We start from the raw sequence: 22,829 nt of genomic DNA, 5'->3' as shown, positions 1-22,829 counted from the left end.
TTGTTTTTATACCATTTTGGGGAGCCCTGATTTTCAGTTATTCTTCTGAACAAAATCCGGTCATCAGCAGTGAAATATGGGGCTGTTTCAGCCAGTGGCATGATTTGGGGAGTGAAATGGAAAAGTGAACAGTCTACTATTACAAGCTGTTTGCTCAAGAAATTGGTATTTACGTTCTCTCAGTCCCTTTGTGAGAAGGATGTATGTTGTTGCTAAAGGAAGCCACTGAGGAGAAGCGGACACTGTGCTCAGTGTGGAGGCTGTGGGGGAGGGGACAGTTCTGAACACCGCTGGCTTCCACTCATGCAGAGTGACTTCTCAGTAAAACTTTAAAAGCAGAATAAACTACACATAACTTTGAGTGGTGTGTGTGTGTCTGTGTGTGTGTGTGTATGCGCACACACACACACACACACACACACACACACACACACACACACACGAGAAGGGTGGTATTGGGTATCTTCCTCAGTTGTTCTGGCTTCTCATTGAACGCGGAGCTCAATGGCTCTATTGGACTGACTGTCCATTGAGCTCCAGGGCTCTATTCTCCCATCTCAACAGTGCTAGGGTTACAGATGTGTGGGTACTGGGGATCCAAACCCAAACCCTCACTTTAGGACTGAGTCATCTCCCCTGGCCTTAAATCTAACTTTTTAAAGAGTGTCTCTGTGGTGGTTTGAATAGAAATGGCCCTATAGAATCATATGTTTGAATGCTTGGCCCATAGGAAGTGCATTATCAGGAGTTATGGCCTTGTTGCAGGAAGTATGTCACTGTGGAGGTGGGTTTGAGGACTTATGTGCTTAGGCTATGCCCAGTGTGGGACACAGTCTCTCCCTGCTGCCTTTGGATCAAGATGTAGAACTCTCAGCTCCTTCTCCAGCACCAAGTCTGTCTGCACAGTGTCATGCTTCTTGCCATAAAAATAATGGACTCAGCCTCTGAAACTGTATGCTAGCCCCAGTTAAATGTTTTCCTTTGTAAGAGTTGCTGTGGTCATGGTGTCTCTTCACAGCAATAGAAACCCTAGCTAAGACACTATATTTCACCCTAATTGTCCCTTTATAATATAGAAATAGTTTTGTTTTGCTTGACATTATAGAATAATTTTTATAATCACTGATGTAGTGAGTGACCACTGAGACCAACAAAATCTGCCCCAAAGCAGAGATTCACTTTGTTGTTACAGTTTTCAATCCTTTCCTTCCCGGAAAAATAACAAAAAAGTAGATGGAGCATTTGTGTATTTCTGTTTCTGCCCATTGGGAGCAGAAACTATGAAACTGTACAGAGCCTTAGGAGTGAGCTGCCCTATGCCTATGGATGCTTGAGCGCTGGCTGAAGTGCATGTTAGGGAGCGGTAATCCTAAAAAGACCACACTGGAGACAGCAATTAAATCATGATACATACGTCACGGTTGTGTATATGATCCACATGTATGTACCATAGGGAGATTTAGTTAAGCTTGATACCTGCAGTCTGTCACCCAAATTCAATTTCCTTCCCTGCTATTTTTCAGTAAGTAATTAGAAAAGAAACCCCGTCTGAGTTGACCGAGCCTGCTATTGTGGGCTGTTTGCTGTCAACTCAGAGTTCTCAATTAGCTCCAGTGTTGTTGTAATTACTGGACGTGTTTTCAAACAACTCCCAGTTAATAACTGTTGGGATGAAGAGTCATTTTCTCACTGTAGATGAGACTGTGCACGCTCATGCTTGCTGTGATGTTTTGACAATGATTCATTAACCAATAATAAGCCCCAATTGGGCCCATTAGGCATCATTGCCTTTCCTGGGATTACCTTTTATTTTGTTCCTCGATACTGTCTTTTCTTGACTTGGTTTCTGGATAAGTCCCAAGAGACTCCTTACGGCACAAAACAATATCAAGAAGACAGCTGTCATTAAATTCAGCTACTTGTAAAAAATAAAAGGCTCCATGTAAGAGCCTGCTCTTGTGGAAACTTTAGAAAAAGCACTGTCAGAAAGGAGGCTGTGCTAAGGAGAAGGCGTGGGGCTTAAAGAGCCTTTATCTGTACCAGTTCACAGAGACCAGGCAGAATTATCTGTCCTATGCCTTTCAATGGCTCACATAACATCTTGTCAAATGCATCCTCCCCAGGCCCCTGCTGTCTCCCTCATGATATCACTCAAATCCAAATTTCCTTCCTTCCTTCCTTCCTTCCTTCCTTCCTTCCTCCTTCCTTCCTTCCTTCCTTCCTTCCTTCCTTTCTTCCTTCCTTCCTCCTTCCTTCCTTCCTTCCTTCCTTCCTTTCTTCCTTCCTCCTTCCTTCCTTCCTTCCTTCCTTCCTTCCTTCCTTCCTTCCTTCCTTCCTTCCCTTCCTTTCTTCTTCCTTCCTTCCTTCCTTCCTTCCTTTCTTCTTCCTTCCTTCCTTCCTTCCTTCCTTCCTTCCTTCCTTCCTTCCTTTCTTCTTCCTTCCTTCCTTCCTTCCTTCCTTCCTTCCTTCCTTCCTTCTTCCTTCCTTCCTTCCTTCCTTCCTTCCTTCCTTCCTTCCTTCTTCCTTCCTTCCTTCCTTCCTTCCTTCCTTCCTTCCTTCCTTCCTTCTTCCTTCCTTCCTTCCTTCCTTCCTTCCTTCCCTTAATTTCTTCTTCCTTTTTTCCTTTCTTCCTTCTTTCCTTCCTTCCTTCTTTCATTTCTTTCCTTGTTTCTGTTCTTTTCTAGTCCTCAACTGTCTTGTTTCATCAAACTTCAAGGATTTCCTAGGTTGTGGTATTTTGTCCGTGTGTGTGTGTGTATTAATGGCACAGTGTGCAAGTGGTCGAGAATAACATTCAGGGGTCAGTTCCCTCCTCCCACCATGGGCTCAGGGACTGAACCCAGGCTGCCAGGTTATATGGCATGCACCTTTACCTACTAAGCCTCTTGCCGGCCCTCCATGCGTTCTCACAGAGGATTTTGATGCCATGTTGGTTCACACGGCTGACTTCCAATAGGCTGGTTCTTTTTTTTTTTTGAGTTTCTAAACAAATGCCATAAAACGAATCACTTAGGTTTATGAAATCAGTGTTGTGCTGCTCACAGAAGGAAATGCAAAGCATATGTCCTTCTATGTGCTGACTCCTCTGAGTGGACTGTGGCGGCTTAGTGACATTCCGCTGAACCTTGATGCCATGATGGCTTGAGGCCACATGAAGTTTCATTGAATTCGTTCTTTGACTTCAGCCCCAAACTTTCAGCAATGATTTTATTTCTTTGGCTGAAGTATTTTAGATGTTATTTGGCTCTGAGTAAAGACTTTTGATGTCCTAGGGCAGCGAGTCTCAACTTTCCCAATGTGACCTAATGTGACCCTTTAATACAGTTCCTCATGTTGTGGTGACCCCAACCATAAAATTGTTTTCCTTGCTACTTTACAACTGTAGTTTTGCTACTTTTATGAAACATAATGTAAATATCTGATATGCAAACCCTGTGGAAAAGGGTCATGATCCACAGGTTGAGAACCAGGGTTTTACCTGCTAGATGGCCAAGCTTGGCTTTGGGGGATCCTGAGAAATAGTGTTTGTGGTCTGCCAGCTCATTTCACCTGTCTCAGCTCAGCTCCCGGAGTGTGGAGGTGGAGGGAGGTTTGAAACTCACAACAACATCCCATGTCCACAAGTAAATAAATTTCTCTACCATCTCTGTTTTAAGAGGCCGTTTCTGGTGGGCAGCTTTTGCTCCTATCATGACTTATGTAGCACACATACCACCTGAAAGAGAATTTCCGAAGCTGATCCTTCGACCACACGCACAGATTTGCCCTAGCTCATTAGAATGCCTCATTTCTGGACACACTCATGGAAGGACGCAATGTCCAGGAAGGAGGTAAATGGTAGTCCTTTGCTGTTGTGGCTGTTTTGAGACAGACTCATACTATTTAGATCAGGCTAGCCTCCAACTTGAAACACACTCCCGCCCTCCCTGCCTCAATATCCTGAGTGCTGAGATTATAAACATATGTGATCACTCCTGTTTTTTTTTTAGTAATTTTAAGATTGATACTCTTGATAATGTTTCAAAGGAGAAAAATGAGAGAATAAATATTTCATTCACAGTAGACTCTGATGAACATGCATTTGATATTTGAAGATAGCCACAATGATGACATGATGCTGAGGACATTCATAGCCATGGAGTTGAGGATGGCTTTGACCATATAGTGAGCTGGGGTGGGTTTCTCCGGACTTGTAGAATCTGTGACTAATGTCAGTGTTCTGTTAGAATGAAATTAGGCCCTTTCCCCTCCCCCATTTCAATACACACATATAGACATATCTTCAAATTTTCCACTTTATGCAATAGACTTTTTTGAAACTTGAAAGCCTAAGTATTACCTCAGTGATTAGATCAGCTAAACTCATGTTAGGAAAAACTAACTCTGTCTCAGGGGGGTAAAGAAACACACGCAGACAAATTTATTTGGAGGGACTTGTAAATTTTCCTGACGTGGCAGAAGGACAGAGGTAGTTAACAAACCAGAAGACCCAATGTAAACCAATGGCTTTATTGTTTAGCTCTCTATCATTCCATATTCTAAAAGATTTTAAAATAAATAAACTATGTATTTTCATATCCAGAAGGTTAAACACGTCCCAGTGTCTGCCTGGGCCCCACAGTAACTTCTGCACAGAGCAGACAAAGGCGGCCGGCAGGTGACAGCGCCGGGTTGCCAGTGTAGACGGAATTGTTTCGTTTCTCCGCGTCTCTTTCATGGCAGTTCTGATCCCCACCAAATGCTGTCTAGACAATGTGAAGGACTTTGAAAGCGGCCACGGCCTGCTTCTCTCGCTCGTGCCTGCTCTGCAGGATCTCCAGCAGGGAAATTTCTGGTAAGCTTCCTTCTTTCTCACCGTTCTGTGTCTTCTTAGTTTTCTTTGGTGCTTGATCCGTCAGACTTGGTGGTTTGGGTTTGGGGATGGTTTTAGCATATTCCAAAGCCTGGGGCAAAATAGAAAAAACACCATTTAAAGTGAGAAGTTAGTCTTAGAAGAGGTTTATGATAGCGGTGGAGAGTGCTGTAATTATGGGCAGAAATGCCTTCTGAATGCAGATAACACGTTATTGTGCGTAGTTTACACAAAGTAAGTTTGTCACTAAACAAGGCATTGTGGAGTGAAAAGGAGCTGGAGAGGGGTTTGGACAGCTGTTAGGTTACTCAGATGTTTTTACCATTTTACCATGGCAGATTTTTTTTTTTTTATTTTCGAGACAGGGTTTCTCCGTAGCTTTTTGGTTCCTGTCCTGGAACTAGATCTTGTAGACCAGGCTGGCCTCGAACTTGCAGAGATCTGCCTGCCTCTGCCTCCCGAGTGCTGGGATTAAAGGCGTGCGCCACCACCGCTCAGCTCTGGCAGATTCTTTTAAGTGTTTGCTAGCAGATATCTCATTAGTTTATTGGGCCAACTCTCTGAGAGTCTTGTTAAAACCAAGATTCCAATCGAATCAACAGGCCTCTCTAGCTTTATTTGTAGCTGAAGGACTCGGAGACTGAAGACAACACTGTAGTTGATGAAAACTCAACTTTGTTCATTGCATCCCATTGTTCTTTGAAAGAAAAGTTGGGTATTTTTAAGTGTATCTATAGAAAATAGATGCTGAAAATATAGTTTTTAAAAAAATGGATGCCATGTTTTAAAGGTGAAGTTATGATAAAAATGGGATCAGTTGGCTTACGGATGCCACTCAAAGACAGCCTTTGCCAACATGAACATGACCCTTGGTTCTGTTCATCTGAGGGTGCCGGAAGAGGGAGAGGAGCAAATGGGGGAGGGGGAATTCAACAGAATTCATACTGGTTTTGCAGTTTTAAGCTTTTGTTGCTAGATTTATGTGTACGAGTGCTTTGCTTGCATACGTGTCTGTGCATCACGTACATGCTTGGCACCCTCAGATGTCAGAAGAGGAAGGTCCTATGGAACTGGAGTTACAGATGAGGCCACTACATGGGTGCTGGGAACTGAACCTGGGTCTCTGTAAAAATAGCAAGTGCTCTTAACCACTGAGCCACCTTCCCAGCCTCAAGCTTTGCTTTTAAAGGAGACTTTATTGGGACTGAAGGGATGGCTCAGAGGGTAAGAGCATTGACTGCTCTTCCAGAGGTCTTGAGTTCAATTCCCAGCAATCACATGGTGGCTCACAACCATCTGTAATGAGATCTGGTGCCCTCTTCTGGTGTGCAGGCAGAACACTGTGTACATAATAAACAAATAAATAAATAAATCTTAAAAAAGAGAATTTATTGACAACTGAAATGGGAACGGATAGATTTCCAAGCACCAGAAAGGGAAAAAAAACACGAAAGCATAAAACGTTCGCCTTTTGAACTTATGTATGAGAGAGGCACGGCGCTTCTCTAATAGATTTGTCACTTTGGGATTGGCATAAAAATGCGGCGGGGTGGAAAACGAGGCTGTCACAGTCTGAGGAAGAGTTAATATGATGGTTGGTGACCGAGAACAGGTTGCACACGTTCCGTTCCTAAAGGCACCAAAACATCGCCTGTTTCTCCTGCCAGGAGTCCCCATGGCTGTATGGGACCGAATGGATCAGCTGAGGCAGGCAGGGGGTGGCAGAGGGTCTTCACAGCACACATTTCGTTCCCATCCCGAGTCTTTGTTAGATGACAACTCAGAGGACACACATTCAGTATTTTAAATTTGTTTTTTCCACCAGAGGAACCCATACATTCTCCCTGGAAAAGCATAGTGAAAAGAACTTAAAAGAAACAATGAGGATTTATTTATTTATTTTGCATGAACAACATGAGGATGCTAATTTCCTTGAAAGTAATTTAATTATAAAGAATGAAAGCAATAGTTAATCCAGCCTGCTAGCTCTTGATGAGAAGTCACTTTGTTATTTTCACATGGAATAAAACTAAGACAACATACCGACCTAACAGTTGTATGTGTGTGTGTGTGTGTTAGTGGATAACTGCAAGCTCAGGAATGGCTGTGACTAAATGTCTCCTGTGTTCCAAACACATCTCCCACCTCCTCCCACAGGGTTTCTCTGCATAGCAGCACTGGCTGTCCTGGAACTTACTTTCTAGACCAGGCTGGCCTCTAAGTCAGAGAAATCCACCTGCCGCTGCCTCCCTAGTGCTGGGATTAGAGGCATGTGCCACCATGCCTGGCTCCAGACACCTTGTTTAAGGTTAGGTGGTGACCAAAGTTTCCTTTTAGTTCTGACGGAAGCAGTACGTGCCCCGATGCGAGCTCCTTACCTTCTGCCGAGAAATCACTGCTTTACTTTCAGGTTTTGCTGTCTGTGGTTTGGACAGAACGGACAGTGTCTTCATGTTGTTTTCCTGGACTTGCTTTGCGTATGCTTTCTGCTGCATTAATTTTTGCATCTGCTCAGAGAAATGGAGTAAAGTGAGCTAACCTCTGCTAATTCTCCCAGTGACACTGGTTTAACTGAGGTGGGCAGCTCAGGGGGGTGACTTGTGTAAGGTGGCAGCAGTGAACTGGTTAATATTTCCCTGGAGAATCCGCCGTGAGTGCAGCGGCCCTCCCCGGGCTCTCTTAACAGAGGCTAAACCCTATTCAGCCTCTTCTTTGTTGCATTTACCCAATTTATTTTCATTTTTGCTTCCAACTTTGAACTATCCTCTTTTTATGCCTGAGTGCAACTGCAGTTCAAACACATTACAGGAAGATCTCCTTTCACTGGAGGAGAGAGAGTAAAGTGGATGCATTGCTTCGGGGCTGGGGAACTCATATCCTAAGTGTCTTCTCTGTGGCCACTTCAAAGTTATCAGGACAACTCTATCAGCGAGACCAACAACCACACAGCACACGCATCCCTTTCCACACTCACGCACCCCACTCTTCAGATCGAACTGAAAGGCAGGGCATAAAATAACACAGGCTAAGATTTTTTTTTCCAAGCAGGAGTATCTGGGTCTCTATTGTGTCAGCATGGCTGGTTCTGAGGGGTGTCTACTCAGTGCCAGATGTTTGCACGGGGTTTGATGCCAGAGTGCATCCCCCCCACCATATTGCTAAGGACAGGCAGAGGACACCAAGTCTGAAAATGCCACATGCCACTTACTTTGTCTCTGACGGACTCGAAGTCAGGTCCCAGGCCTCCAAGCTTCACGTCTCTTTTCTGATAGCCTTTCAGCTTGGAACTCTGAAATCAAAACCACAGAAATGGTTCCTCTTAAGGATCAGTGTCCCCTCCAAGTAGTCATAGGAAAGGACAGAGGAGACCAGAAGCCCTTGTGGAAGGTGGGAAAACGAGCGCATTTCTTGGCAATGGCGCCATTTTCATGGTAGTTACTGATCATAGTCTATTTGGTATTTGTAGTTGGTTTAGCCAATATATTTTGACTTTTTCACTTCTCCAGTAAAAGAAAGTCAATTCTGAAATAATAAGCAATTTCAAGGTAATGATTTGTTGCAGTGATATTTTGTTTATGTTTTAACAAATAAAGCTTGCCTGCAAATCAGAGCGCAGCACTAAGCCACTAGAGGCTGGGCAATGGTGGCACACACCTTTAATCCCAGGACTTGGGAGACAGAGGCAGATGGATCTCTGTTAGTTCAATGTCTTCCTGGGCGACATGAAATTGATCCAGTGTAAAAGAGAAACAGCTCACACAAAGGTGCCTTTCGAGACACTCTGAAGACAAGTGCTGACACTGCAGCCTCAACATTTTACAACCTGTTGTTGGGATAGTATAGAACTGAAGATAGAAGTTATAAAACAATTTACACTAGCTCAGAATTGAGTATCCAATTATTCCAATTACCAAATCCAGAAGCTGAGAGAGAGCAAGAGCAGGCTTTACCTGGGCATTTACAGTCTAAGGGGCCATATCCAAGTGGGCTGGTATCTTAAAGGCTATTGGCTAAAGGAGTTCCTACAGCACCTCTCCCTTTTGTTTAAATAAAAGAGTTCTAAGCCTAATAAAAATTATATGCAATAAGGACAAATATCAACTATAAAAATTAGAATTACGACCAGCATAAACAATATTAAGCAAGGAACATATGCTAAATGTTTCAATAATCATTCTATCTTAAGGAGTCTAGTCTTGTATTAGAAATGGCTTGGCTAAATCATAAGAGGAAATTAACTATGACTATCTAATCTTCAACTCCATCAAAGGCCTGAGAAGGGAGATAATATTACTTGAGTAGGTAGGAAGTGCAATCAAGAAGCTTCCAAAATGTACAGGAGATGACAGAGACAACTGTCTACCTGGGCAATCACCCAAATTTGGCTAAGGCCTAGAGTAACTGACAGACCTTATTTCAAGGCAGGAAAATTTTCAGAACCATCAAAGGTTTGAGAGTCTTTTTTTTTTTAAAATCCTGTTTGTCCTGTTCGGACATTGTGCATTTTCTTAGTGGTCAAGGCACGGGCAGTTTCTTGCCCAAAGGCCAGTTTTGCCAAGAAGAAAACAAGCTCCAAGTGGAGTGTCTTTGGTGCTCAACATTTTCTCAGGAATAGATCGGTGCTGCTAGGAGCAATCATGTTTTGCATCAACAAAACTCTAAGTTATTTAAACGCCATATTCTACAGATCCTTGAAGTGGTTCAAGATTATCTATCTATGTGGAATACAATCTCTATGTATCTAAAGAATGTGATTAGTCTAACTATAAGTATGACAAACATGGATGATTATAGACCTATAATAATACTTAATAATAATAATTAATACTTATATATTTTAAAGACTAAGACTTCATATTAGAATATTAAATATTGAACAATCTTTAAGCAACTGTGCAGCAAATGTAAATGTAAACAATATATAAGTATCTTGGTCAGAGGTAGAAATGTATAGTGCAATATGATAAATATATTCTAAAGTTGTATCAACGTACAAAATGTCTTAAGCAGAGGTATACATACAATATGAAAAAATAACTTCACCTAGGTGTAAAAATATTGTAAACAGAAATAGAAGCATATTCAATATAACAAATATAATTTGAACTTGTGTCAATATACAAAAATTTATACCAATGTAAATTGTCCATAAATAATAGCTCACAAGTATTCACTCTATTACTCACTATTATTGTTATTAGTGTGAGTAAGCTCACACTAATCTACCTATTATCCCATTCAATTTCCCCTTTTTTTCTCAAAGAGATCTCTGAGCCTACATAATTTCCACTCCAACCCCCAACCCTATATCAGTTATAATCAACCCCTAATTGATGTCCCTAACCCTGAGGATAAACTTTGTTGGTAGAGGGGACGCTGTCTTCTAGAATTGCCTTCAGCTGTCATGAGGGTGATATTCTTTCTATGGGATCCTGTGAAACTAAAATGATGGTTAAGTTCCAAGATTACTGTCTGGTATAATTGCAAATAGTCTCTGAGTAGTCAGTAGGGTTTTTCTAAGGTTCATATTTGGAGTTCTGGTCAGAGCATTCTAAGAAGGTGTACTATTTCATCTAACCAATATGGAACCATCTTGAGCACTGGTACCCAAAACTGTTCTTAAAGTAGCCCTGCCAGCATCATGATGCCATATCAACCAGGTGGAGTTGTTGTGGGGCCCCATATTCTTTGTAGAAATTTCAAAGATTATTGCAGGAAAATCTACTGTTCATTGTGGAAAGCTTCAACAATATTCATATAGACATATATTCAATGAGAGATATGATATAGACAAAATAGGTATGGAGAAAAGTAAAATAATTCCTAAAATCTTTCTTCTTTCTGTCTCACACCAGGTGTCTCCTGACATGAGACAGAAATTCTCAATTTTTCTTTTAACAACATGCTTGGATTTAGAGAAGGATCTCCGTTGTCCAACTCCAAAGCCAGCTTTGAAGGTTTTGTTTAAATGAATTATTAGATCAGGTGTTATTGCAGTCATAGACTACAAATGTCCCCTAACAATTTTTGAAAGTCATTAAGAGTCTGCAATAGGTCTCTTCTAATTTGTGTCTTTTGCATTCTAATTTTCTGTTAACCTATTTTATAAGTAATTGACTAAATATCCTCTCTGTATTTTTTCAGGAGCAATTTGTAATCCCCATCTAAGCAAAATTCCTTTACTTCTTCAAACATTCTTTCTAAAATATCTGCATTTGAATCAGATAGCAGAATGTCATCCATGTAATAGTAAATTATAGACTTAGGAAATTGTTTATGTATTATTTTCAATGACTGACTTACAAAGTATTGGCACAGGGTGGGGCTATTGAGCATTTTCGGTGAGAGGACAGTCCACTGGTATCTTGTAGTAGGCTGAGAATTATTATAAGTAGGCACCGTGAAGGCATTTTTTCTCTGTCTTTTTCTTGTAAAGGTATAGTGAAGAAACAATCATTTAAATCAATAACTATGAGAGGTCATCCTTTTGGTAATAGAGAAGGCAGAGGAATCCCAGACTATAGAGGGCCCATAGGTTGAATTACCTTGTTGAAAGCTCTTAGATCTGTCACCATTTTCCAATTTTTTTAAACAACAAATACAAGAGAATTCCAAGGGTTGATTGATTCTTCAATATGTTGAGCATCTAATTGTTCCTGTACCAGCTGTTCTAAAGCCTGCTGTTAATCTTCTGTTAAAGGCCACTGTTTAACCCATATTAGTTTCTCAGTTAACCATTTTAAAGGTAGAGCTGTTGGTACCTCTAAAGGTTTGCTAGTTCCTTTGTGTTCTTGCATGGCCTAAATGGCTGGTGACCTTCGTTTATAATACCTTATAATACACTCTCCAGAAACTCATATTTCTGGGACTGTAGGAATGTTAATCTGGGTATTCCATTGCTATAACAGGTCATGATCCCATAACTTCACTACAATATTAGCTACATATGGCCTCAGCCTTCCTTTCTGTTCTTCTGGCCCTAAGCATTGAATCCATCTTGTGATTTGTTTCACTTGAGATAGGGTTCCAATTCCTAGGAACTGAACATCTGCCTCTTGAATATGGATGCCAATTCAGATGCCAAGATTCTGGAGTAGTGATAATCACATTTACACCCATGTCTAATAATCCCTCAATTACAATGTTATTTATGTGCACTCTTAGCTTTTGTCTCTGATCATTTATAGAAGTTTGCCAAAATACATGTTTCCTCTTTCCTACTGAAGTTTTTGATTCATCTTCCATGTCTAGTCCAGCATCCAGAGTATTGTTTTTTTTTACAGTAGGTACTGAAGTTTTAATTTTTCCTGGTGAGCCATGTTCTCCACAGTGACTAGGAATGATTGGACCATGTTCATCATGGGGGCCTGAAAGAGCCCCCCCCCCAAGGAGTTTCCCAATGGTATCAGGTTGCCATATCTGTTGATCTACTTTCATTAGTCCAATGTCAGCCTTTGCAACACCTCCTACATATTCCAGAAGGCTAAGACTGCCTATTCTTGCCATTCCCAGAGGAGATATTATTTCTAGGAATTCCTTTTCCACAGTCCGTTTTCAGATGCTCTTATTCTACCACAATGAAAGCATTTGGCATTTTGGTGTCTCCTCATACCATTGGAAATCTCTTCTTAAAGCATTTGGCATTTTGGTGTCTCCTCATACCATTGGAAATCTCTTCTCATACCCAATCTTCAGTACTATAATCAAATGTCTCAGCTTCAATGTATACAAGATCCATTCATCTATTGGTGCGGATCTGACTTTTAAAGGCCCAAGTATCTTTTTGTATTCTAAGTTGGCATTTTCAAAAGCCAAAGATGCATAAGTACACATCTAGCTTCTGGGTCTGTGACTCCTACTTGTACAGCTTTAGTTAATCTTTGTAAAAAGTCACTAAAGGGTTCTCTCTGGCCCTGTTTAACCCTGATATATGATTCAATTTTCTTTCCTAGTTCTTGAATCCTGTTCCAAGCATTTAAAGCTGCTGTGCTACATAGGGACAAGGTGTGTTAATTGTAGAAAGCCTGGTCCTACGGATCAGAGTAATGGCTTGGATCTTGGGAGCCTCAAATCCTTTTGCTTTTACTTGTTGTTCTAAAATTTTTGCCTCTTCTCACCAATAGCATTTTCAGAACAGCTGGGGTCCATTTTCTAGAACTGCTGAGATTAGTTGAAGCCAATCATGTAGGGTAACTTTATTGCTTAAAGCCCACATTTTCACCATTTCCCTAACAAATGGTGAATGCAGACCATAAGATATTATTGCTTGCTTAATTTCTTTTAGGTCACTCATACCTATAGGTTGCCATGTATATTCTTTGACTACCTTAGGGTATTTTGTGTCAGATGGCTTCTTAGAGGATATTACCAGATAGGCAGCTAAAACTCTGGGTAAGTCATCCCAGACTCTGGCACATACTGATGAGGCTAAATCCTATCCTTGTACCTTTTTCCCCTGCTCATCAGTTTTGATAGTTTCCTCAATCTTTTAAAATATTTTTATCACTGTCTTTTGTAAGGTCTGAATCTTCTGTCCAGTGTTCTGTTCTAATGTCCTCATTGATATTCCAAGGTATGAAATTAGTCCAGTAAAGATAATGTCTCATTCTTGGACATAATTTTGATGGCATCCATATTGCATTCCTGGAGAGATACCTTATCCATTAACCTAACATAACTTTTCAACAGCTCCTGATTATTAAATTCAACAGCACAAATTCTTTCAGATAATGCCTCAGTACCCTTAGACATTGATTGGATTTTGTCTTTCAAATTAAATAGTATTGATTTTTCAACTAGCTGTTCATTATTAGTCTGTAAATACTATATTATTTCTAAAAGTGCTTAGAACCATTAATAGAACCATACTTGGTTCTGTTATCAAACCATTTTCTTAATGATAGAACATGATAAACAAAACTAATTCCCAAAATCAAATAAATGAAGTATAAGGAAAATCACATAAACCTTGCAGAATACCATTCATAGTACAAGCAAAAAGGTTATTAAATACTGGATGGTAATATTGTCTGCAATCGTATAACTTTCAAATTTGTTAATTTACTTAACTTTGATTGGAAATTTCAGTAAATTGTTGTACGTGTAATAATCATTATTTGCCAGCAGGTGTCCTGGCAAAAAATGCCGGAAAAATGCAACCAGCAGTGGTGCTGGACTGTTAGCACAGTTTTGGTTCTACATATCGGTGCCTGGTTAAATACTGGCAAATATATATTTGCTTGACAAATTTAGAACAGTTAAATCAATTTGATATATGGAGCAAGGAGCCCAGAGCTCACAAGCAGGGAACACAAACTGGAAGCTGTGCAAGTCGCTGTGCAAAAGCAAAAGCTGCTTAGAAGATGAAATCAAGCCAGGAGGGCAGGCGTGGAAGACCTTCTGGGTCATGGACCTTTCGGGCCTTTTTGGCCTATCCCATAGGTGTGGAGTTAGGATTCACGTGGGAGTTCCTACAGTAGAGAACTCCAAGGATGAAAAACAACTGTCATCCACTGATAGTACTCAAATTATATGAGCCTCGGCCAGACCCACTGAAGAATTCATTTCATTCTGTTAGGGTGACTTTGGAAAATTTGAAGAGCACCTAGAATTTGACATTGTAACTCCAGCATCACACACTTAAGAAGACAGAGCCACAGAGTAGGCTGTGATTTGAGGCTAACTTAAGACATAACACAAACTGCAGCTTTCCACATAAAAACCAAAGCTTGGATTGACCATTTGCCCTTGGGGGAAACGAAAGCCTTTCCTCTTTCAACTCCTCAATGAATTTGGTTCCATTTCCTAGGAAGGATGAGAATGACATCACCAAAGATATGGTTTAGATGACTTGTCTTAGGGTTTCTGTTGTTATGATAAAACACCACAAACAAAAGTTACCTTGGGAAGGAAAGGGCTTGTTTTTCCTTTTAGCTCTGAGGGCATACTCAATCACTGAGGGAAGTCAAGGCAGGAACCTGGCAGGAGCAGAAGCAGAAGCCATGGAGGAACACTACTCACTGATTTGCTCTTTGTGTCTTACTCGGTTTGTTTTCTTCTATGCCCCAGGACCATCTGCCCTGGGTGGCACCACCCACAATAATCTGGGCCTTCTTTCATCATCTATCCACCAAGAAAATGCCCCATGACTTGCCTACAGGCAGTCTGATGGAGGTATTTTTCTCAACCCATGTTCCTCTTCCCAGATATGTCTAGGGCTGTGTCAGGTTGTCAAAAACTAACCAGAACAATGGCAATAACCATTTTAGGACAAACTTAAGCATGTGACTTAGAGTGGAAAAAAGGATGAATGCCACCCATATGATACTACATAACTGTACATTGCTCTCAATTTTGGTGTCTTGTATTTGGTGTGGTGGCATATGCCTTTGATCCCAGGACTAGAGAGTGTGTGTGAGGGGTGGGGCAGAGCAGACAAATTTGTGATTTCAACGTCAGCCTGCTTTACTGAATAAGTTACATAACTAACTAACTAACTAACTAACTAAAAATGATCATGGCTTGCTTTTAAAGAGCTTTACTGGATTGTAAAATTAATCTTTTTTCAGAATAACCACTGAAACTCACACTCCAAATGTAACACAAAGCTGAATGATTCAAAACAAACAAATCTATATAGTAGACACAACTAATTTGATAATAAATAATAAATTGTCATATTTGAGGTTAATGAATTACAATTCTCTCTGTAGAGAGAGCTCATATAAATACAGGGAAACTTCATATTCTGATGTATGAAGAGTGATGGCACATTTTAAACAATGACTGAGCGCTCTCATCAGCAAGATCATCAAAGAGGAAAACTAAATGATTACAGGCCATGCCGATAACAAGATGGCAAGTCATGTTGTTCTGAAATCTTACACTGGTGCAAACTGATACCATCATTTATTTAGACAAAAGTTCAATGTCTGTTTGTGTGTGTAGACAAAAATTCACAAGAACACAATCCAAACTGTTAAGAGGTGTGTGCAGGATTTCCAAGAGCTTTCAGTATAATTTTGTGTATGTTGTATGTGTATTTTAGTTATTGTAAATTTTGTTAAATCCTAAGATAGGCCGTATACCTTTTAAAATTTTTTTTGATACTTATTCATTTATTTATTTATTTATTGTGTGTATGGTTGTTTTGCTTACATGTGGGTAGTGCTTGAAGAAGTCAGAAAAGGGTGTTGGATCCTCCAGAGCTGGAGATACACATGGTTGTGAGCCATCATGTGGATTCTGGCAACCAAACCTGGGTCCTCTATAAAAGCAGCAAGTGCTCTTAACTTCGGAGCCATCATGCCATTGTGATGGGCTGTACATCTATCTGGTGAGTCTTTTCTTAGATACAGCTTGGCAATGGTCATCAAATGAATAAAAACATTTTGTCAGATTAATTAGAATTACTTCGTGTAACTTCATGGCCCTAAGAATGAACTGTGCACGAATTGTAGCAACAACATCAATTTGGTGGCTACTGGAGGTGCTACACTGGCTTTTCCCTTCAGCCCCTCTCACTGTAGAAGCCCCCAAGTCCACTACAGTTAGTTGTCCTTTATTGTCTGTGGGTATCTGGTTCCAGGACACCCTTTGGATACTGGTCTAGATGCTCAGCCTATAATCTGTGTACATTGCCCTTATGCCTTCGTCATCTCTGGATTATTTATACCAGGCATGATGTAAGCACTGCTCGAGAGTCATTCCGGTGTCACAATGGCTTGGAAAAGTCTGTTGCATTCATCGTAGGTGCACTGTTTCTAGAACACAATGAATTCGGAAACTGACTCTCCTCTCCACCCTAACCTCCCCACCACAGAGTCTGGCCAGTAAGTTATAATTGAGTTTGGTGGGTAGCAGTTATTCAGGTTGGCGTGGCAACTCCCCTCTCGTTTTTATTTTTTTTACCTCCAAAGTGGATGGGACTCCTGCAGCTAGCTGAAGCAGCACTCTTGCAGGCAGGGGAGAAACAAGGAGAATCACACAATTCTTGGTTCTGATGTTTGGAGCTGTGGAAACCCCAGTGTTAGCAACTGCCTACCTCTGGGTTAATTGTATGAGAGAAGAATGAAGCCATGGTTTTGAAATTGCTGGTCAGTCTATCACTGCTGTGGAAGGCAATATTCCTAACACACCAGGGCTTCAGTGTCACTGTTGAGAAGGAGCAAAATACAGTGCCACGCAGGTACGACACATCTGCACTTCAGGATTAAAGGCTCTGTAAACAGAACTGGCCGCATTATGATGTTAATCATTTATGGTCAAGACTTTCTCAGTGCATCTAAGTCTACAAATCGAGAGAAGGCAAGATAATATTTTAAGGAGGCCTTTGCTCTGAAACCATTAAATATAAATAAATAAAAATAGACAGGGGCATTGTTGCTCATTGAAGGACATTCCAAAATAATAAATCTTTAGGAAAATAGTCATTACCAAGATCAGAGCACTGCATCTGCTCATGTCTGCTTCTTGTCCATTATATATTTGTCCATATATATATTTTGGTTGGGGGTTTGGGTCTGGCTATGTAACCCCAGCTGTCCTCGAACTTGCAATTCTTCAGTCCGGTGTTGGGATTAGAGGCACATGCCACTTGTGTGGCTCTGTTTGGCTTGTTTATACTCTTGTTGTTTTTAATACTGGAGATTTTTTTATTTAAAGTATTTGTTTGTGTGTGAGCATGCAAGTATGCATGTGCACTCATATGCACACGTTATTAGGCCTGTGCAGCAAGCACTTTTACCCACTGAGCCACCTTGCTGGCCCTTCTTTGTAGATACATTTATAAAAGTATTTATATACAACAAATTAATTTTTTTTTACTGACCATTTTGGTATTTCACTTTACTTATCTGACATCAAGTAGATTTCAAAAAAATGTGATATTTAGACAAATATTCTATCATTTAGTGTCATTAAATAATTTAAATATTTCGCTAAATGTTGTCTATTGAAGATGCATTGAGTGAGGTAAACACTGTATGTTACTTTGATTATTTTTTTGAGATAAATTTGTGAAAGTATGACTATTGAGATCTAGCAAACATCTGAGGCCACCAATTAGCATTCCTGCTTTCCCCAAGCAGTACGATGGCTCTTTTTATAAGGTACGGTTTTATCACACTTTAAAAACTTCAGTTGTTTTTAATAACTGAGTGAACGCAGGCAACTTCTGCTGTGACTACAAATCCGTTCTTCAAGTGTATTTGTGTCCAGTTGTACAATCTCTAAATTATAACCTATTTGCCAAAGTAAAAAAAAAATGACAGAAAGGGTTTAAAAAAAAAAGAATCCAAACAAATAAACCACCACTCATGTCCAAGCCATAAATCCAATTGCCTGAAGACAATGAGAAAGAAATGATCAGTGGGCAGAAACCTCATCCCTAACCCTGGTGCAGCTTAACTTTTAATCATGCTCCCGACTCACAAAGGACGTGCCAGGGAGCATGGATAATTGTGTGCTGATCTTTGGCCACTCTTCTCACTAGCAACTTTAGTAAGCATCAAGGTTAGGGTTAAAAAAAAAATCAGAGCCAAGGGTCTAGCATTCCATACAGACACGGAGGGAGAGCATGTGGCCCAAATGGGCCATCCCCATGGCTGCTGATCCCTTTATAGGATGAGCTGCCTACAACACAGCGACATCCCAGGGGACGGAGGTGGCTCCTAGGGGAGTTTGTTCCGGGTGACTGGCGGTGAGAATCCTGGATCTGCTTAAGTTTGGCGCAAGTAATTAGGAAGAACCCAGTGCTGTGACTCTGTTTGATCTCTCTCCACCTAAAGTCTTAACAGCATTGCTGAGATGTGATTCTCAGACCACAAAACTCACTCGTTTAAAGCTGTGCAATTCAGTGGCTTTTAGGATAGTCACCGAATTGTGTAAGCACTGCCCAATCCAATTGTACAACATTTTCATCACTTTGAAAAAAAAACAAAATAAAACTCCAGTACCCGTTAATCCACACTGTCCTTGTCCCCAGTCCCCACACCTCTAGCCCTAGGCAGCTAAGCTGCTTAATGTGTCTTCAGTAGTCTTACAGTCCAACAATCCTCAGGCGTTATTTTGGGGTCACCTTTCCATGGTTTTTGAAAGACTAAAAAAAAGTAGCACAATGTCCAACCATGATGTTAGTGACGATGGTGGTGATGGTGACAATGCCAGCTATAAGACATCAGCACCGACTACCGCGTCTCTGAACACAGGGATCAAACACTTGCATATAGAAGCACGGTCCAGATAAATCCCTAAGCACGTTCACTGCTTGTCTTTGTGGTTCACACCTTAATCCTAGCACACAGTAGGATGAGACAGGAGGACTACCGTGAGTTAGAGGTCAACTTGGGCTAGAGAGTGAGTAAGACCCTGTTTTAAAAAATCCCCAAACCAAAAACCAAACCAACCAACCAAACAAACAAAACACCACATATCCATCCAATAACATCTACTGGCCTTGGCCTCGCAAGGGCAGGGCTTTCTTGGGTCAAGGGCTCTACACATTCATCACCCTCTCCGGCAAGGTGTGTGACTGTCGCTGTACACTCTAAGGGGTACGCCTGAATTGAAGTGACTGATCTGTGAGGACTTGTTTCAGTTCTGAAATGGTACACACTGCTGGAGGTAAGGAGACTATGCCGCAGACCTAAGTCTCCAGAAAATTCCTCAGATGTGTAAGACCGAGAAAGTTACTGAGAAACGAGATATAAACAATGCCTTGGATGCCAGGGGGCAGCGAGCAAAGGACATGTGCTCTGTGGTCACTAAACTTAATCCAAATAACCGCTTTTTAGGGGCAGTCAAGCAGCAAGCCCCAGATTGTCTGTGATAGCAAACAGCAGTTAATTACGCAAGCTCAACCTCACCAGCCAAGGGAACTCTGTACTGAGCTCTTACTAGGGAAAGTGGTGGCTGGAGACAGCAGAAGTATATCTGGATAGTTTGGCATCCCTTGTGCTGTGTTAATTTCTAAGTCCTAAACCTGGATTTCATGACGTGGACAATGCCTTGTATTCTGAAACCACTCTCAACAGCACTGCCAGAAGAGGAAGGGGCCCCAGGCCTATTAGCTTTACAAATCCTCAGAATTTTTATCGTGAGTCGGGGCGATTCCCTTGGAAACCAAGAGCTTTGACTTGGCCAGCAGATAGGCGTGACGTGGATAATGACTGCCCCTGTCTGGTGCCGGGACTGCCTGCTGTCCTATACAAATCACTCAGTTCTAAGTCACTTCAGCGTCTGGACCGGCTTAGAGACAAAGGGGGTTCCAGTGTGGTGTGTGTGTCGGATGTAGATTGAAGGTACTGGGCTGAGAAAAAGGATGTGTGTGGACTGCAGGCACCCTTGCAGACATTAGGGAGGGGCAGGCAGGAGCAGGAAGTTGTCCCTACTCTTCCCACCTCCCACCGTCTTAGACTGGAGGTATTAAGTACTGCATTTGCCTCTACTCTTTCTCAGCACAACGTGAATGCTATTTGTGAAAAGGGAGAGAAGAGAAATGGACACTTAAGTGATGTATAATCTTTTCTAGGGAATAAGCTCAGGTTTTAGTACATTATTTCATTTAATATCACATCACACCAGGAAAAAAAGAGTGATTCTGATTGTTCCTATGAAGAATTAGGGACTGGGGTAAGTCAGTAACTCCTATTTGGGAACAGTGCCTCCATAAGACTATAGAGCATTGCCTTAGCTAGTGATTGATGTGGGAAGGCTCAGCCCACCATGGGTGGGGTCAATCCTAGGCTGGTGGTCCTGGATTCCATGAGAAAGCAGGCTGAGCAAGTCATTGCAAGGAGCAAGCCAGTGCAAGGACTTCGGAATGACTGAATCCATCAACTTCTTCCCAACCCTGTGCCTGGGAACCCAGTTCAAAGTTGTTCTTTTTCACCTACAGGAAAGTTCTGTTCTCAGAGCCTGTGTTTGGCTGATTCTTAGACCCTAGGATCTATAAGCTCTGGCGTGAGCGGGCCTCTCCATGTTGACAGAAGTGTTGGTTACAAAGGTTGATCTTGTGTCCCCATGGGAACAATACATGTGATGCTCGCTTCCCAGTCTGGTCTAGTCTTGGCTTATTTGGGAAACACTTGAAAGTGATATAGGCACTGCGCTAGAAACCAACTGCTATGTCACCACACTTCTCTGGGAAAAGAAGCGACCTGTGATTCCCAAAACCTAGGCCTCTTATTCACAGCGGAAGTGCGGTCTTCCAGCTCCAAGCCAATAGGAGCACTTCCCATGCCACAGAATCAGGAGCTAAATAAACTTCTTTATAACATAATCTGCCTCAGGTATCTTATTATAGGAATGAAAAACAAAAGGCATTATTTCATCCTGGAGCCAAGAGAACTTCCTGAGAATTTAAAAATGTTGCATTGAAAGCAATACAAGAAGAGACTGAATTGCACCAAAATGCTCACTATGGCGACCCAAAGTCTAGATGAAGAACTCAGTACAGACCAGCTGCCCTCCTGGAGAGCGGCTCAGCCTGGGTGTTTTGCTGTAGAGGCTCAGGTGAGAAGTGCACCAAGAAGACTCTTCCGGCGCCACGGAAGAGTGGCGGACCGTGAGAGAGCGCTGGCAGCAGGACTCTCACTCGCTCAGCCCTGCTCTCTTTTCTCAGGTATGAAGGCGTGAGACTCAGCTTAGGAGAGGGACGGGGTGAGGAAAATGAATACTAAATGGGAGATAGAAGCAGAATTAGTACTGCCTTCTGCAGTGAGATGACCTAAGAAGAAAGGGAGCAGGCACCCTTGACAATAGAACTTTCTGGAAAGACAGGGAGGGGTTATCAGGGACTAGCAAGGGCTTGAGGGGAGGGTTCCTGGTTCCCGGACCAGCCCTATTCCAACCCCATCTGTGTCATCAGAATTAAACAGTGACTCGGCTGAGCAGCCAAGCTTTTACCTTGGTGCCGCTGCGCTTCCTGTGTTTCTTCCCCCTTTCTAGCTGCAGCAGGTAGCCTTCCGAATTACTGCGCGCCATCTTCATCTGCTGTCGGTGGTTTCTGTCTGAACTGAGTTGGGATTCACTTTCTACCCTGGACAGGATAGGCGGGAGTGTGGTGCTGGACAGGGAGCCCTCGCTGGGCTGCACTTCTGCCAGCTGCATCAAGGCTTGCTGATGCTGTTCTATGATCTGGGCAAGCCGGGAGTCTGGAGAGGCGCTGACGCGGTCCGTGTCTGAGGAAGAGTGGAATTTCCTTGGGAGAAAACATAAGTGCTTTAAATAAAACTTGAGTCAATAACACCACTTTCTGTGTAGAAATCTTTAGGAACCATTCATCTTTTCATGGATATATTGATTTCCCATCTTCAAATCCTCCTCTTTTTCCTTGGGACATTCTAACTCCTGTTCAAGAGTATTTATTTATTTATGTGTCTCTCCTTGTGTGTACATGTGTGTATGGGTACCTCTGGGGTTCAGAAGAGGGTATCAGACCTCGACACCTGGAGTGACAGGCATCTCATGTGAGTGTGGGAACCAAACTTTGGTCCTCTGTAACAGTAGTCAGCTCTTACTGCCTGAGCCATCCCTCCAGTCCACTACAGGGAAGGCTTGTTCGGACTTTCAGTTAGTGCGTGAAGCACAAGCTGACAAGCAAGCAAATAACAACAAAACCCAGAACTCCATTCTGAAACCCAAAGACCTTCCTATTACACACCAGCTAGAAACAATGATTAAAGATGCATTCTTTAAATACATAGTTGAATGTACCAGAGAATCTGGGAATCTCCGGGTATGGAAACAAAAAGAAATAAAAACCAAAGCAGGTTCTGGATTAGCTAAAGAGGCAGCTTTCTTTGGGGGAACTTTTGGGTAAAGGATTTGGGGTTTAAGAGTTAATGCTGCTGGGCTGGGAATGTGGCTGGCTTGGTGGGGTGTGTGGCTGGCTTGGTGGGGTGCGTGGCTGGCTTGGTGGGGTGTGTGGCTGGCTTGGTGGGGTGCGTGGCTGGCTTGGTGGGGTGCGTGGCTGGCA

The 22,829-nt window shown here is 41.9% G+C and overlaps 1 protein-coding gene across 1 annotated transcript in view; it reads right to left on the bottom strand.

Moving 5' to 3' along the window:
- Positions 1-4,494: 4,494 nt before the first annotated feature.
- Positions 4,495-22,829, bottom strand: part of Jhy (junctional cadherin complex regulator) — a 64,856-nt gene continuing 46,521 nt past the window's right edge. The window contains exons 6-9 of the mRNA XM_075967819.1: positions 21,758-22,052; positions 8,061-8,141; positions 7,231-7,359; positions 4,495-4,943 (exon numbers count right to left, since the gene is read on the bottom strand). Of these exons, the coding sequence (XP_075823934.1) occupies positions 4,746-4,943; positions 7,231-7,359; positions 8,061-8,141; positions 21,758-22,052 (703 nt within the window). The 3' untranslated portion in view covers positions 4,495-4,745. The remainder of the gene's footprint in view (positions 4,944-7,230; positions 7,360-8,060; positions 8,142-21,757; positions 22,053-22,829) is intronic.

Source organism: Microtus pennsylvanicus, chromosome 3, assembly GCF_037038515.1.
Source record: "Microtus pennsylvanicus isolate mMicPen1 chromosome 3, mMicPen1.hap1, whole genome shotgun sequence".
Lineage (NCBI taxonomy): Eukaryota > Metazoa > Chordata > Mammalia > Rodentia > Cricetidae > Microtus > Microtus pennsylvanicus.
The sequence above is the reverse complement of the archived record's forward strand: the minus strand, read 5'-3'. Positions and strand labels throughout refer to the sequence as shown.